Genomic DNA, 17,748 nt, shown 5'->3' with positions numbered 1-17,748 from the left:
TTCCCTGAGAGATCTTTCTTGGCTATCAGTTTAAATTAGCTATGCTCTCCTCCTTTACCCTCATTCCAAGGTTTGGTTAACATATGAGTCAAAACATTACAAGGCAATGAGTACTGCTAAGTGACCTCTGGAATATGAAGAACCAGTCTGTGCCCTTGGTTGTTAGGGTGGCATTGCTGGCGAGTCCTTGCTTAAAATACTTTAGGCATTCAAAAGCTAAACTCTTCTGTGGATATACCTCCCTAACTATTATGATAGACTACTGATGAGATGAGTATGGAAAATAATATGTAAGTCATTATTTTTGAATTGCTGTCTGCAGCATTGAGGAGGACTGTCCAAACTCGCCCTGCTCCACGAATCACTCCAAGTATGGAACAAAACTGGGAAAAGAAGGCCTTACCTCTCGACATAGACATTCAGAATTCAAGTGAAGAGAATCGTCTCTTCACTCAGAGATGGAGAATATCTCACATGGGAGAAGATTTGGAAAACAGAACTCAGACACCACTTGTGAATCTCTCACAGCCCCCTTGCAGCTCCCAGACCACTTTTCAGCAATCAAGAAGCCCTGTATTCCCAGAAGAACCCCCAGTACTGGGAGATGGGCAGCAGCTTAGAACAAATGAGGCGTTGATACAGAGAAAGGACACGATGGCCCGAATTGCTGAGTTGACGCTGCAGAATTCAGCCATTAAGGCACATCTGCATGCTGCTGCTATGGGAGAACAAGGGGACGGACACAGAGAGCTGAACAGACGGGACATTCCCGGTGATGTGACTGCTGTAAGTACCAGCTGTGCATTCACTAAGGACACAGCGGGAACTTAAAGTGAGTGTTGTGTTAGCCAGACCTCTCGTTGCTGTGACCAGTATCTGGTTAAACAAAGGGACTAGAGTTATTGTGGCTCATGGCTTCAGTCTTCCTTTGGGCCTGAGGTGAGGCAGAATGTGGTGGTGGGAGCACGGGACAGAGGCTGTTATTTCATGGTGGCCAGGAAGCAGCGAGAGAGGGAAAGGGATAGGGACAAGGTGTATATATTCCTAGGATGTGCTTGCATGACCTATTTCTTTGAGCTAGACTTTACCTCCTGCTTTTTGTCTTCTTCCAATAGTCATCATATTATGAGTCCTTCAATGGATTTGTCTGATCAGACCCCTGAGAAGCCAGTTACTCCGAAAACCCATGAGCTGGCACTCAGCCCCCAGTATACAAGCCCATGGGACCATTTCATATCCTAACCATAACAAGTGTCAAAAGTGATCTCTTTACAGAAGTGACCCAGCATAGTTCTGAGGCTGCCACTGGTAGCCACTGCTCTACTCGACTCCCATGAGATCAGCATTTTAAAATATTTTATTATTATTTATTTATTTGACAGGGAAAGAGGGAGGGGGGAGAGAGAATGGGTGAGCCAGGGCCTCCAGCCACTGCAAACAAACTCCAGACACATGTGCCTCCTGTGCATCTAGCTAACGTGGATCCTGGGGAATTGAACCTGGGTCCTTTGGCTTTGCAGGCAAACGCCTTAACCACTAGCTATCCCTCAAGCCTGAGATCAGCATTTTTAGATTTCACACTTGAGTTAGGTCACATGGCATTTGTCTTTCTGTCAATGGAGATTTTTTTTTTTTTAGTTCCAAGGATGTCCAGCCTTTTGACATCATGACACAACATTGTTATCTACAAAGTTTGTGCTTGAGAACCACACAGTTAAATTGCAAAAAAAAAATTACAAAAAGTCTCAGTGATTTAAGTGAGTTTGCCATTTTGTGTTGGGCTGCATTCATAGTTACCCTGGGCTGCATGTGGCTACACACAGCCCATAGCTCATGGTTGGAAACGTCTGGATGCTTGAGTATGTCTTCATCACAGGATAGATTATCTGTTAGCTTATGTGTCACTTACAGCAAAAGAAGACAACGTGGAAGGAAAAATATGAGAATGTAGAAAATAGGATGGAGTTAAAAGTTAGGTGCGCTAAGGCCAATGTGTAAAGTGTATAGAGTTAACCAGACATGAATGCTTGCCACACAATTACATTTTAAAAGTAGTTTTACTCTTAACATGGTCTGTAAAAGAGTGCTCAGACAGCAACACAGAATTTATTTTTCTATAGAAGTGATGTTTTAAAGGATTGTTAAAGTCAAACTATAATGTGCACACAAATATCTGAGAAGCTTGCTAACGCATGGTATCTGGCTGAGTGTGTAGGGTAGTACCTGTGCATTTCTAGTAAGTGCCTAAATGATGATGCTGGCTTATGGGCCACACTTTGAGTAGCAGAGGTCTTTCATATCATACTGCAGGAGTTTGTTTTCTATCTAACTGTAGCATGAAGGCATGGTGGCTCATGTCTATAATCCTCAGAAAACTGAGGCAGGATTGCCATGAGTTCAAGGCCAGCCTGGACTAATAATGTGAGACTTGTCTCAAGTTTAAAAAAGCCTTATCTAACTGTTTTGCTATCCATTGATGAAGCTTGCCTCTGTATTCCTATTCTCCAGCTCTGGTAACCACCCTTCTACTTTTAACTTCTATGAGATCAACGTTTTTAGGTTCCACACATAAACAAGTCCATATGGCCCTTGTCTTTCTGTCAGCACATACATTTTATAAGCTAAATAAACTTTGTGGGCTAATTTGGTAGCTTAAACCTTCATTTTATTGTTTATGGGTGAAAAGTGAGTCTTAAGTTCCAACTGGGAGTATTTATAACACACTTCCTCATTCAAATCCTGGTGATGGGAGAAACTTACTATCTGTGAGCAAAGGTGGCTCCCACAAGGACCTGGTGTAGCAATAGAAAGGAGCTGGGCAGCCTCACAGTCAAAGTTCCTAAGAGCGTTAGTAGTGGTATGAGGGCCTTGGTGAGGACAGCTAAGGGAAGTGGAAGTGGGGGCCACCTCTGTCCTTACTGGCTGGTGAAGAATAAGGGCCACAGGGTGTTTACTCACAGAAGTACTCAGAAGGGGTCGGCAGGGGAAGCCAGGAAAGAGCATGAACACAGGCAGCTGCCAGCACATGTATGAATGTCTTTTCATACTTTGAGTGTATGTTTACAGAGCCTTGAAGATTACTTGAAACAGGTAGGTCTTTGCAGAAGGTGGCAGTTAAATGGCGAGCCTGGGCTTTTTTTCTGTTTAGTATCAGCATAAGTCGTACTACTGACCTCTTCTATTTTGACTGGAAATACAAACTGATCTTTGATTCATACTGTTTTACTCATGTTCTTATCATAAACTACAAATTAGTAATTTCTTTAAGGGATTGTTGCCCAAAGGGTTCTATTTAACTAAATGAAATCATTACAAATAAGTACATTCCTCTTGGGATTTTTCATGTTGTAGTTCCTGTTCTCCTTTCCCTTCCTTCCCGCCCCCCCCCCCCTTCTATTTCTTTCCAATCACAGCTGTTCTTGGAAGGCAGCTGTGCTTATCACTGTACCCTCAGTGCTATAGCAATCACAGCTACTCTTGAATCTTATATCTTAGGCTGAAAGTGGCCTGGAGAGACCAGCACATGGGCAGAAGGGGTGAAACATAGTCTTTGCCAAGTAACTCACGATGCATGTTTGAGGTCTGTGTTTATAGAAAAGTGTTTCCACTACAACGGCATATCCTCCTTGGTAATCTGCCCAAGCTCAGATCTACCATCAATAGCAGTGTGACATTTAGCTCATCAGGAGACATTTGTTTGCATTATCCTGTTAATTGTCTCAGCCAAGGGAGATACTAAGAGATGCAAGAAAGCTTTGTCCTGTAGACTGGGCTGATGTGGGAATAGTAGGATAAAAGTAGTATCATCTTCTTTTAGCTCCAGTTTTTTTAATTAACTCACTAATAAATTGCCTGTTGTACACACACACATATATATAGCAAGGGCTATGGATACAGACTGCTGGGACTTAGTAGAAAAGACAGAATTGTGTGCTTTTTTTCAGTAATGAATTTGTGTCTTTTTTTCTCTCCCAAAGATTTTTCCAGTAGCTCAGTCTCTCGCACCCAGCATGGAGGAACGGATTGCAGAACTGAATCGGCAGAGCATGGAAGCTCGTGAGAAACTCCTTCAGTTGATTGAGCAGCAGAAGCTTATTGGTTTGAATCTCTCCTCTTCACCAGTGTCCCCTGTTCAGTTGCCCCTCAGAGCATGGACAGGTTGGTTACAGATTCTTGACTTATAAGTATAGTTTCTTAATTTTGAAATATCATGAGTCAAAAGAAATCTCCAAGCATGTATTATAGTACCTTCAATTTTACAGCAAAATAACTGGCTTGAGTCAGAAAATAAGTGTCAGAAATAGGAGAAGACTGGTCTCCTGGTGCCTTCTATCCCATGGTGCTTACAACCTGTCCGTCCTTGGTGCCCTAGCTCCTCAGGGGCCCTGCATCCAAGTGCCATTCCTAACAGTGTGTGGTTCACTCAGCACATGTGTGCAGCTCATAAGCCTGCACATCAGAATTACACTTTTCACGTTTGTCAGCAGCACATTAAAGTTACTGTTTTGTTAAACCCTTTCTCACTTTATTTTTTCTATTTTGTTACACTTAGAGATAGGAGAAGCTAGACACTAAGTAATGGAATAGTTCCTGAGAAATTTCTTGTCATAATACTCACATTTGAAGAGATGCTAATGAAATGAAGCCAATCTCAAGTTGGTATTTAGCCAGAAGCTGATAGCCTCACTTGTAGAGTAATGTAAAAATGATAGAAAGATCGCCATGGGTCCATTGTAAGAGAGCCCAAGTTATTAGGAGTAGGAAAAGCTCTGTATGAATGGTGTGTTCTGAGGCACTCAGGCACTGATGATTTGGAGGGATTTGTTGGTCCTGTTGGTTGAATGAAGCTGGTTACCTTTAAGGTATCAGTAAGGTGTTCACCTCAGGGCTGAGAGATGGCTTAGTGCTAAAGGGTGTTTGCTGCTCAAGCATGAGGTCCTTGAGGGCCCTGAGGTAGCCATAGTTTGAATCTCTGGATCCCATGTACACAGCTGGGGTAGCTGTGCCTATAACACTAATCCTAAAGGGGAGCAGAGACCTGAGAATCATTGGAGCCCTACAAACTCCAGTATCGATGAAGAGACTCTGACTCAAAACAAAGGCCAGGTGAAGGAGCAGTAGGGTGGAACACCTGACATTTTACTTAGGTGAGCTCTTTCCCCAGCCACATACTGCTTCAGGTGAACCTGTGAGGTGCCATAGCACCCACCAACTCACAAAGCTTTCATCACAGCTGGAAATGACTAATTTTTTTGAAATTATGAACTCAGAAAGAAGACTCTGGGGACTTTTCAGAAAATAGTAGGTAATCCATATTTCCCAAGGACCTTTTTCTCTCATTTATTTATTTTAGTTTTTTTTTCCATCGTCAGCTAGCTTTGTCTACTGTTAGTCATAGTCATAAATTCTCAAGTACATATGAATACTGCAGTGCGCATGCCTTCCGTGATCTTGAGTACTCATGCATTCAAGCTGGGGATGAGGCAACAAGCAAATAGATACATGACATAATATCAGCTCATTCCAACTATATCACAGAGCCATTAAGCAGTCAGCCTCAAGTACAAGTTGTGATGGAACATTCCCTCAGCAGTTATGTGAGGTTGAGTCATGTCTGATCTCAGAGAGCTCACATAGCTGCTCATGAACTGTTCAGTGAGAGTGTAAATTGTGGCTGTGTGACTTTCCTGAAAGCAAATTGTGAATTTGCATCTGTGGTGGGTTTTTTTTTTTTTTTCCATTCTAGTGGTTATATCACTAAAAAAGCCTTTTCTTGTAAGTAAAACTTGATTGTATAGGAACTCTGTGGGTTATATTGTAAAAATAAGGATAAATAATATCCCATGGGAAAAAGCCTCTTTTGTCTATGGTGACTGAGGAATTTTTTTAGGTTTTATTACCCCTTAAGACCACAACATCATTGGTTTTTAAGCAGTGAGTTACAATAACCTCTGTGAAACTGCCTGGGAAGATACAGTATGTTCCACCAGTGAATGCCACTTCTGAAACATTGACAGTGCATATAATTATTTTGTTTTGACCACATGAACTCTTCAGCCAACTTTCCTTTTCTGTGGTAGTGCCTTCATTACCATGGTGGCGCATGCCTTTAACCATAGTACTTGGGAGGCAAAGGTAGGAGGATCCCTTTGAGTTTGAGGGCAGCCTGATACTACATAGTGAGTATCAGGTCAGCCTGAATTAGAGCACGACCCTACTTTAAAAACAAACAAAAAGATTGTAAATTTTACCAAATGACTTCAGAAATTTTCTTTCGTCTTTCTTAAAAACAAAACAAAACAAAACAAAACAAAAAAAAACTTTAGATAAAAACTTTTAGACCATTATTTTTTGACAAGGATCTCAAATTCTCTTAGTATCTGTTCTTTCACTTGTTGCTCTGATAGGATACCACTTGTGTCAAGATTCTAGCAGTCTACTGAATTGGCATGCTGCTAAATTGACACTTGCCACTACTCTAGAATTTCTCTGTGAGCCATAATGATAAAATGTAGAAACAACTTCTAAATTTGTAATGTACAATTTCTAATATTTGAGCAAGAATTTTATCTTATTAAAAGGTAATGAAACTAACATTTATTTATTTATTTTTCACATCTTAGAAGGAGGAAAGAGAACCATTGAGGTGTCTATTCCTAGTGCAGAAACTCCCCAAAGCTCCAAACGCAATCCTGCCTCTCCTGTCAGTGCAGCAGACTCCCGAAGGTAAAGCCCGGGTGTGAGTGGTGACTTCCCAATGAAGAATGGGAGCGGGCGTGGTGGCGCCTGCCCTAATCCCAGCACTTGGGAGGCAGAGGTGGAAGGATCGCAGTGGTTTCGAGGCCACCCGGAGACTACATAGTAATTCCAGGTCAGCCTGGACTAAAGCTGAAGCCCTACCTTGAAAAACCAAGAAAAAAAAAGAAATAAAGAATGTGATAAGTATTCTTTTTGTGAGGAAAAAAAAAGATGTGCTCCTTATCCCTCTAACAAGTTCAGATAGGCTCACTTACAGAGGAGGTAACTGGGGAGGAGAATTTTTGGGGAACTAAGATAGTGAGGAATAAGCTTAGCGAAGTAGAAAACTGGTGGATTGGCTCCTGAAAACAAAAGTAGGCTAATCCAGAGGTAGAGTACTTACTTACGGGCTACAAAACTTAAGAGGTGATGCATCACAGGGTGGACTGAGTGGCCAGTATCATTTGTCTCCTTTACAATGAATAACTAAAAGTGAAAGTCAAAGCTGATTTTTCTCAGGGAGTCACGTGTGAGTGGGGTGCGCAGGAAGGAGTTCTCCAGCTCTTGTGCTGCCGCTCTGCGCCCTCACCACTGCCCTGCGCCAGACCTCACGACTGCTGTGCTGTCTTGACCCTCCTTCCACTCTACAACCATTTTCTTCTGTAATTTTAAAACCTTATGTACATAAAATAATAGAAGTCATGCTATTAACTATTTCTGAAAATCCACAGAATGTATGATACAAAGAGAAGCCTAATGGAAACTGTGGCCTTTAGTTGCTACTAATGTGTCTACATTGGATCCTCAGTTATAACATGACCACAGTAAGCTGTTAGTAATAAGAGAAACCATGTGTCAGAGATGGAGACGAGGGAACACATGGGACTATTCATGCTTTCCACTCTTTCTGTGAATTTAAAACTAAGCGATAAACTGTATTGGTTAGAACGAGTCATAGGTTGGAGACATTGTGTTACAGGTGATTTCCTCCTGTCTGCCAAAGCTTCTGAAGCTCTCGCTCTTCTTTGAGGTCTCACAGAAGTCTTAGTTACTGAACATAACAGCTCACTCTCTTGTTACCTTTTTACTTCTTATAAACAGATCTTCAGGGGCCGCCAATCATTCTTGTTCTCCACTAAATGCCACCTCAGGAAGTGGGCGATTTACACCTGTTAATCCAAGGACAAAGGTAAAGTGTAATCACTGTTTCTGTATGCTGTAATCAAGAAGGTGAGGGTAAAATATGACTGATTTTCATTCTTAGTTATCATTCTTGATGTCTCAAAGATGAGATTAAATTCCCAAAAGGAAAGAAATACTATAATTTGCCTTTAATAGAAAAAACAAGTTGCGCATAGTGGCACAGCCTTTAATCCCAGCACTTGGGAGGTACACGTAGGAGGATCACAGTGAGGTCAAGGCCACCCTAAGACCACATAGTGAATTCCAGGTCAGCCTACCATGAAAAATCAAAACAACAACAATAAGCTATATACTTTTGTCTTCTAGAAGTAACTAGGGAATAAGGCAAAATTCAGTGGGATTTTAATAGCCCTCAAAAACTGGAAATGACTGGCTTCAGGCAGACATCCCAAATATTGTGGCCTTAAGCAAGGTTGTAGTTGTATTGAGATGTCGGTCCCCGTTCTTGGGGTGACAGGTGGAGGTGGAGACAGCCGCATTCGGGCTAGCAGGTGCTTTCTGCTTTGTCCTGGTGCTCGTAGCCGTGCGCTCTAGTTACGCAGGCGGAGCACAGCGGCATCCATGTCCCGTATGTCTTCATGTGCTTGATTTGTCCAGAACTGTACAGAGACTAAACATGTCAGAGAGTATTCAGGTTTTGTTTTGGTTAGGGTGCACCACCACGCCCAGCTTAGTATTTAGATTTTTATAGAAGATATTTTATTGTTTATAGCATTGAAAATGTAGTGCTTTCAGTGTTTGTCATAGAAAATCATAAGGATGTCTGTAGAATTGTACAAAAATTTTTCAGACTTGTTATGGGTGGGGGTGATCTCTGCAGTTGCTTACAACTACAAGATGTGTCCTTTCTGCTTCTTATGTCTTCTTTCTTATGAAAGTTAGCTCTTTCATGAGACTTAGTATCATTTAATTTGCTAAGATCAAGTAGCTTTCTTTCATCACTTTGAAGTTATACTTGTGGTTTGTATAAAATGTTGGATTTATCTTTGTTTTTAAAAACAGGGCTTTTAGTGAGGGGCCTGTTGAGCGGGCACCGAGTCATGTGGTGGTATGTAGCAGCATGGCACTGCCGGCCAGGGTTTAAGTCCCAGCGCTCAGTGAGGGAGCGCGCACTTGCTTTAGTGACCGTTAAACCTCGAGTGCTCGGGTGTGTATAGTTACCTCCTGACCCTTTCTGCACCTCTGTCCCACAGGTTGAAAAACAAACTGAAGAAGGCTGGTTTGCCCTTTCTACCCACATGTCCTAAGTGAGGCTGACACTGTGTTTTCTGGAGTTTTTTCACAAAGTTTTCCTTCACTTTTCGTTCCTTTTTCGTTGCTCCTCTTTTCAAGTTTTGACATTCTTCTTCAGATAAAACCTCCAAAGATCCTATTAGTCTTTATTAATGGAAATGAGAAAAAGAATATTTATTTTAATATTTTGCCTTTTCAAATAGGTTTTCAACAGTTAACCTATACATTCTCTGTAAATAAAATTTTGACTATAGAGAAATTAAAGTTTTATTTTCTAGTAACTTCATAATTTTTAGCAATATATCTTTACTTTTTTCATTGTTATTCAGGTTTTTGTTATTTAATGCATTTTAAATGTTCATTAATTCATTTTTTCCCTGAAGAATGAAGTTGCTTTACATAAAATTTTTAGACTAAAATGTCTCTGTGTGATTAAAATCTAGCTTTCAAAAAAATAGCTGGGTGTGGTGGTGCACGCCTTTAATCCCAGCACTTGGGAGGCAGAGGTAGGAGGATCACCATGAGTTCGAGGCCACCCTGAGACTACATAGTGAATTCCAGGACAGCCTGGGCTAGAGTGAGACCCTACCTTGAAAAACCAAAAAACAGAAAAAATAACCTCCCTTTGATTTCTTTTCTGGTGGGAAGTTACTGCTATCTATAACCTTTTGCAAATAGAATGTGTAGTTTTAAAACACCTGCAATGAGGCTGTGCAAGAAGTTTCCCACCTGTCATCACAGCACTTAAAGCGTGAGGCAGGAGGACCTCTGGTCTCAGGTCAGCCTGGACGACACAGTGAAGCTGCAGGACAGCTGAGCTGCCTGAGCAGATACTGTCTCCAAAGGGGGTGGCGGGCTGGCAGGGGGATGTTACATGGAAATGTTTACTTAATTTGCTTAAGCAGTTAAAGAGTATATGTTTTGTAAAATTGTTATGTTATTTTTACATGTGAAAGTGCCAGTAATGATAATATACATCAAATAAATAATGATCATGAAGCTCAAATGTCTAAATGCAGTAATTTATTTAATGGCGTATTTAATATTTGAAACAGAATTAAATGTATATGTGTGTGTGTTTATATTTTAAAACTCTTATCAGTTTTCTCTGACCTAAATCATTCAAAATAGTTTTTCCCTTTGTCACCTGGTTGACTGTCAGATGTTTTGGATTTCGATTTTGAAACATTTCTGGCTCTTGGCTGTTGGGGTTTTCACACTCAAGTGAGTTGAAGTGGGAAGGGCTACATGGTCAGCTCATGCTGGGACCTCCTCAGACGTCACCTTCCTTTCCTCAGCAGTTGGAAATCTATGCTAGGAACCTCCCTTGGGTACTTGGACTCCAACTTGTGACAGAAATAAAAGTTGTATCATTGTTGCAGCAGCTCCACATTGTTGAGATGAGTATCTGACCAGACACAGATTATGGGAGGAAAGGGTGTATTTCAGGCTGACAGACCCAGGGAAAGTTCCGTCAGTGGCAGAAGCTACTTCGATAGGTTCTGCACAAAGAGAAACCACTGCTGCAAGCAGACACCACACTGCGGACAGCCCAGCGCCAACCTGCCTGAGGGCACATGGCCTCCAGACCTCTGGCCTGAGTTCAGATCCAGCCCCAGTGACCAGACCCTCTCTAGCAGGAATCTGCCTGCTAGGGGCTGAAGGTGTCAGTTTTAATAACACAGCGAGTCTATGGAACCGTACATTCAAACTTCCACAATTTTTAATAAACTTAGGTGCTCTGTATTCTTTTCATTTTTTAAAAATCATTTCTTACATCACCTGTGTCTGTTTTGAAACTCGTGCTCTCCACGGGATAACATTTCAGTGTTACTCCTTATCAAAATGTGGTAACATTAGCGCTCTCCTTCAAGAGCCATATTCTCAATTTTAAAAATACCCCAGGACTCCGTGGGACCTGGGCTCTGTGTGCACCCAGAGGACTGCAGCCAAGGAGTGCACAACTTGAAGCTTCGTTGGTTTACATACAAACGCCCTCCACCCCATTGTGATGCTGCTTTCCATCACCTAGACCACCCCATGGTAAAGTGTTTGGGGGAAGTTTTTATTTTTATTTTATTTTTTAAGGTAGGGTCTCGCTCTAGCCCAGGCTGATCTGGGTGGCCTTGAACTCAAGGAGATCCTCCTACCTCTGCCTTCCAAACGCTGGGACAAATTTTATTTGAGAGAGGGCTAGAGGAGAGAATGGGTGCTCCAGGGCATCCCGCAGCTGTAAATGAACCCCAGACGCATGTGCCACCTCGTGCACTTGGCTTACGTGGGTTCCCAGGGAATTGAACCTGGGACTTTGCAGGCAAGCGCCTTAACCGCTAAGCCACCTCTCTAGCCTCTCATTTGATCTCGGTTGAGAAATCATTACCTTAGGGCCCTTTGGCCAACCTGGGATAATGGGCAGGAATCCGAAAGCATCCAAAAATCACTCCAGCCCGGCACCGTCAGGGTCCAGTAAGCCGGCGTGCCAGCTCCGCGCACCAACCGCGCCGCGCAGTTTGAAGGCTGGCCTTGCTGCCGCGCATGCGCGTGCGCCCCGCGTCCCGGGCGTTGCTGTGGTGACCGCGGCCAACGGAGGTCCCAGCGCGCAGAGACCGGCGTCCGGGGTAAGTGGCTCCGGCTGCCGGTGCCCGGTGCCCGGCCGACCTACCACCCCTTCCCGAGCCTGGTACGCGCCGGGGCGTCTCCGGGTTTTGCTGGGTCTTCCCTGGAAGCTGTCCGTGTGGGGCAACTGGGTGCGACCCCCAGAGAAGCCTGCTGGGGTCTTGCAGGGGCTCTGAGGACAAGCACAACCTCACAAACTGAGTTTCTTTTTCTTTTAAATTATCTATTGGGAGAGCGAGAGCACAAAGGACCTCCAGATACGCGTGGCACCTTGTGCATCTGGCTTAAGTGGGTCCTGGGGAATCGAACCTGAGTCCCCTGGTTTTGCAGGCCAGGTCCTTAACCGTTATAAACCACCTCTCCAGCCTCGCACGCTGCCCCGAAGGATTCTTGTTCCCCTAGGATAGTCCAGGCCTCTCCACAGCATAGCAGACACCATTGAATCATAAGTTGCCTTGCGCAACTAAATATCACACTTTTAAGAAAAGATGGGGGTGAGGCTGAAGAGGGACATGGGACCGTGGGAAGGAGGTGAGAAACGTTGCAGTGATCCACAGCCCCGATAGGTGAAGGGTCATTATACCATGCCAAGCAACTGGATGAGAACTCAGACTTCTTACTTGCATTCACGTGTGATGGCAACAGTCACGGAGAGTTTTAAGTAAGATTTGTGACACATTAAAAGGTCTTTGAGGGGCTGGAGAGATGGCTTAGTGGTTAAGGCGCTTGCCTGCAAAGCCAAAGCAGCAAGATTCTGTTCCCCAGGACCTACTTAAGCCAGATGCAAAAGGTGGCACATGTGTCTGGAATTTGTTTTCAGTGGCTGGAAGCCCTGGAGTGCCTATTCCCTCTCTCTCTCTCTCTTTCCTCTCCCTCTCCCTCTCTCTCTCCCTCACCCTCTCCTTCTCCTCCCTCTTTCTCTTTCAAATAAATAAAAAAATTTTTTTCGTTTTCTGAGGTAGGGTCTCACTCTAGCTCAGGCTGACCTGGAATTCACTATGTAGTCTCAGGGTGGCCTCAAGCCCACAGCGATCCTCCTACCTCTGCCTCCCTAGTGCTGGGATTAAAGGCGTGTGCCACCACGCCCAGCTAAAAATATAATATTAATAAAAGAATTTTTAAAAGCCTTTCCAGAAATACAAGAGTCAGAGTACAAAATGGACTGCAAAAGGGCATGAGGCTGTGGTGATGAGACGCAACAGGAGTCAACTAGAGTAGCAACAAGGGACTAGACACGAGAGGGTGAAGTCACAAGACTTCATAACTGGACCGTTGGTATGAGATGAGTGAAGAAGGGGATTCAAGGAGTAACTGCTGTGCTTTCTTAACTGCAAAATTATAACAACTGTCTATTTAAATGTGATATTTAAAAATATGTGAGATAACTAGGCGTGGTGGCACACGCCTTTAATCCCAGCACTCAGGAGGCAGAGGTAGGAGGATCGCCATGAGTTCGAGGCCACCCTGAGGCTCCATAGTGAATTCCAGCCTGGGCTACAATGAGACTCTACCTCAAAAAACCAAAAAAAAGTGAGATAATATACGCAGAATTTTGTAGAACTGTGCTTGACTGTGGTAAACATTAAAGAACAGCTATCACTTTCTTTCCACAGTGATATCTCACAAGGTATTGTCAAAATGGAGTCTTTAATTTTTTTTTTTTGGCTTATTTTTACTTATTTACTTGAGAGTGACAGAGAAAGAGGCAGAGAGAGAGAGAATTGGCAAACGAACTCCAGATGCATGCACCCCCTTGTGCATCTGGCTTACATGGGTCCTGGGGGATCGAGCCTCCAACTGGGGTCCTTAGGCTTTGCAGGCAAGCACTTAACTGCTAAGCCATCTCTCCAGCCCTTTTAAGTGTTTTTGATATTTTTTTATTATTTATTTGCAAAATGGTGTCTTTTATACATCATTCGTGGTGAGCTCTGGCACATGGCAGAAACTAAATCTCTGGGCTTTCAAGAGTGAAGACCCTAAACCCTAGAGTCTGGGTCTCCTGGCCCATGGTTTGATTCCCCAGTACCCATGTAAAGCCAGATGCATGAACATGTGTCTGGGCTATGTTGTAGCAAGAGGCACAAGCGTGTCCTTTGTCTCTGTCTGTCTGTCTCCTACCCCCTCTCTCATCAATAAATTTTTTTTCAATAAAATACTGAGTATTGTAGATAGCTCCACATTGCTGGTATGAACATCCAAACCAGGCACAGTTCTGGGGAGGAAGGGATTTATTTCGAGCTTGCAGGTCCAGGGGGAAAGTTCCATCAGTGGCCAGAGAAGCTACTTCCATATATCCAAACAGAGAGAAACTGCCAAAAAGCCAGCAAAACCCAAAACCAATAGACGTACAACCAGCTGCAACAGGAGGGACCCCAGCAGAGCTCAGGCTTCTCTGCAAGCCTTTTTTTTTTTTTAAATTAATAAATTTATTTATTTGAGAGCGACAGACACAGAGAGAAAGATAGATAGAGGGAGAGAGAGAGAGAATGGGCGCGCCAGGGCTTCCAGCCTCTGCAAACGAACTCCAGACGTGTGCGCCCCCTTGTGCATCTGGCTAACATGGGACCTGGGGAACCGAGCCTCGAACCGGGGTCCTTAGGCTTCACAGGCAAGCACTTAACCGCTAAGCCATCTCTCCAGCCCTCTGCAAGCCTTTTGACTGGAATTCAGATCTGCTTCCAACCCACCTTAGGGCTGGACCCCAGGATCTTCCCCAAGTGACACCTCCTCCAGACAGGTGACTGGAGACAAGCTTAAAAAAAAAAAAAAATTGAGGACAGAGACATACAATCAAACTACCACACTGAGAGAGAAGTTTAATATATAACACTTCGTAACTAATATTCAAATCAGTCAGATTGAATCTGAAGCCAATATTCCCAGCCTGGCCAGCACCTTAGACTGCTTTATAATAGTGCTGGGGCACATGTGGATGTGTACCTTTTGCTGGCTAGAAGGCTGCATTAGATAAAACTGCTTTCAATTATTAATATTCTATGAATTTTTAAAAAATTTAGAAATGGCTCACTGTGTTGTCCAGGGTGCACCAGGGCATCCAGCCACCACAAATGAACTCCAGACACATGTGCCACATGGTGCAACTGGCTTATGTGGGTCCTGGGCAATTGAACCTTGGTCCTTTGGCTTTGCAGGCAAGCACCTTAACCACTAAGCAATCTCTCCAGCCCAAAGCCTTGTGTCTAGGCATTCCTTCTGCCTGCCTGCCTGGAAAGGGACTATGTTATGGTACATTTTAAAAAGTGATTCTAAAGTGCAGTCAGAGTTGAGAACTCTAGATATAAAACATATCACTTAATATTCAAAACTCTGCCAGACAGCAGTATCACTCCCACTTCATATATAAGAAGACTGAGAGATTAAAGGCCTTGCTCCTTGCCCAAACTGGGATGTGAACCCCGAATCTCTGGTTCCAAAGCCTCATTGGGTTATGGTGTGTAATTTCCCAATCTGTTTGATCCCAGAAAACAAATCAATAAAACATGTTCCATTTCATCAGTTCCACTGTAAATCTCCAGGAACCCAGGAGTCTTCTGGACCTGACTTGTTGAACTGCTTTTGTTGCTTTTGACTTGTTCATCTGTTTTCACAGATTCTTCATCTCCCTGTATTACCCAGGAAAACTAAGAAAGACCCTAGTATTTCTTTTTCTTTATTGCCAGTTCAGATTACTTAGCAAATGCCTTGGGTATTAATACTTTCTTTCATAGTCTATAAGACGTGACACTGACTAGATTTATGACTAACATTTGATGGTGGTGTATTTCCTATTTAAGAAATACATAGTTCATGATGGCATGAAAAATGTGATGATTTCGTCCTCAAATTTATTCATTTATCTATTATTGCTGGTGTTGTGGTTCAACTGTGTTTATAGAGTGCTTAATGCACTCTGTAATTGTAATTATTTTTTAATCACTTTGTATTATCATATGAATAAATTCATTGGGGCTTTTGGACTACTTTATCATAATCTATAGCTTATATTATGTTACTGTATGTTATAAATGTATTTTGAAAAAAAGAAGGCTAAAATGCAGAGGGTGGTCTCATGACGCTTTTGACTGGTGGGAAGCAAGACAGAAAATTAACATTGAAATGATTGAGAGGTACTTACTCTGCCCAGCTCCTGGCATTTGCACACAGACTCTTAAGTAGGGCATATGACATTTGCAAGAGCTACACAAAAGCAGGGCCAACCTTCACAACCAGAACGCTGAAGGAACTTGTAGAGGTGAGACTGGCTGTAAAGTACTGCCAAGGGCTGGGACAGCATTTGTAACTGACCTGAAAAAGAAAATTCAAACAATGATCTAACTCTTGATGCACAAATCCTAACACAAAAATTAAAGTCACATGAAAAACCAAGCAATGTATCTCCCCCAAAATCTACCAATCCCAGACTAATGGTGGCCCCCAATGGGTGTGAATTATATGAAATTCCAAACAAAGAATTCAAAAGAATGATGATAAATATGTTCAAAGAAATGAGGGTATGAATAAACCCCTGAGTTATTCCCAAGAGAACATAAATAGCTGAATGAAGTAAAGTTGATGCAGGACAGGAAAATGGTATTTAATGAAGATAAATACTTAAGAGAAGGTGAATTGGCCCTTACTTTGCTCACATGTTTTTCTAGGTCACCACCCAGCCACTGCTGCTGAGGGCAAGTTCCTAATTTCTTTCTAACTACCCCCCACCCCCTGCTCCACCTACACGTCTCTCTGGATCTCTAGTTCACCTATGACACCCAGGGTGAGTCCCCACTTCTTCCTAACTCCCCAGTGTCCTCACCTACTCTGCCTGTGCATCTGTATGAGTTCCCACCCCATTCACTGCACAGGGGACAAGTTCCAATTTCTTCTCAATGCCCCAGTACCCTTTCCCACCAGCCAGCATGTGTGTCTGGGTCCTCATCCCAACCCCTGCTGCCTGGGCTGATTTCCCATTTTCTTCCCAGTTCCTCCATGTCCTACCCTACTCCCTCCTGCTTGTCTCTCTGGGTCTCTAGCTCACCCATACTGCAGGAGGTGAGTTCCTAGTTTCTTTCCAATCCCCAGCATCCTCTCCTACATTGCCCACTTGACTCTCCTAGTCCCAGCCCAGGCTAGGGTGATACCTCAGTCCCCCTATCTGTGTCCCTGAGTCCCTCCTGCCAGTTTGGGGAAAGCCGAGCACTTGCAAGGGAATCCTAGCCCATTTGCCCAGAATGCTATCCTGTCACAGTCAACATGGGTGAATGAACCCTCATATTCCCACTCTTTGTTTCAAAGCTTTATGCAACCCCACACCCCACATATAGGTGTTCTTCTTGTCCTCACCTACATGGGTACTCCATGTGTAAGCAAAACACTGCCCCACTTGTGCTCCCCTCCTGAAGCCTTGATTTTACCTTGTGTAGCCCCCAACATTCCCAACCAGACAAATGGAATTTCTCCAGATGGGTAAATCCCACCCCTGCCATACACAGGCAACATGTCCCCACCAAGAATGCCAAATTCTATAGTGGAGGCCTCTCATGAAAGCTACTTTGAAGAACTTCTAGATTGATTATGAAAAGTATATAGAATGAACGTTAAGAGGTCATGAATAAATACCTGAATGTACTCCAAGAATCAAAAACAACAGAACTCAATGTACACCTGTTGGAATTCAAGGAAACACACACACACACACACACACACACACACACGTACATGCACACAAACACACACACCAATGAACTCTAAGAGAACACAGGCTGTCATCTAAATGAGTATCAAACCAAGATATGAAAAAAAGGAAACGCAATAGAGATAGGAATATTTAAGAAAAAACAAACGAAAATGAAAGAAGAAATAACTCAAATAAGAAGTTCCCTGGAAAACCTTACCAATAGAATAGGCTATGAATGGGACAGAACATTGGGACTTAAGGATAAGGCAGAGGAACTAAAAAAA

General features: G+C 43.1%; 2 protein-coding genes across 5 annotated transcripts in view; both read left to right on the top strand.

The window, feature by feature from the left end:
- The window catches only part of Spice1 (spindle and centriole associated protein 1), a 51,840-nt gene extending 41,660 nt beyond the window's left edge, over nucleotides 1-10,180 (top strand). For 3 of the 4 annotated variants that reach the window (XM_045147784.1, XM_045147785.1, XM_004672317.2), the window contains exons 14-18: nucleotides 323-786; nucleotides 3,978-4,158; nucleotides 6,624-6,726; nucleotides 7,840-7,927; nucleotides 9,135-10,180. In XM_045147784.1, coding sequence (XP_045003719.1) covers nucleotides 323-786; nucleotides 3,978-4,158; nucleotides 6,624-6,726; nucleotides 7,840-7,927; nucleotides 9,135-9,188 — 890 coding nt within the window. In that variant the 3' untranslated portion in view covers nucleotides 9,189-10,180. The remainder of the gene's footprint in view (nucleotides 1-322; nucleotides 787-3,977; nucleotides 4,159-6,623; nucleotides 6,727-7,839; nucleotides 7,928-9,134) is intronic. The other variant, XR_006636808.1, reaches the window with a different exon arrangement.
- Nucleotides 10,181-11,764: 1,584 nt separating this feature from the next.
- Nucleotides 11,765-17,748, top strand: part of Cfap44 (cilia and flagella associated protein 44) — a 62,275-nt gene continuing 56,291 nt past the window's right edge. Inside the window, exon 1 of the mRNA XM_045148024.1 lies at nucleotides 11,765-11,792. The gene's annotated coding sequence lies outside the window, so the exon portion shown is untranslated. The remainder of the gene's footprint in view (nucleotides 11,793-17,748) is intronic.

Source organism: Jaculus jaculus, chromosome 4, assembly GCF_020740685.1.
Source record: "Jaculus jaculus isolate mJacJac1 chromosome 4, mJacJac1.mat.Y.cur, whole genome shotgun sequence".
In the NCBI taxonomy this organism is placed as follows: domain Eukaryota; kingdom Metazoa; phylum Chordata; class Mammalia; order Rodentia; family Dipodidae; genus Jaculus; species Jaculus jaculus.
The sequence above is the reverse complement of the archived record's forward strand: the minus strand, read 5'-3'. Positions and strand labels throughout refer to the sequence as shown.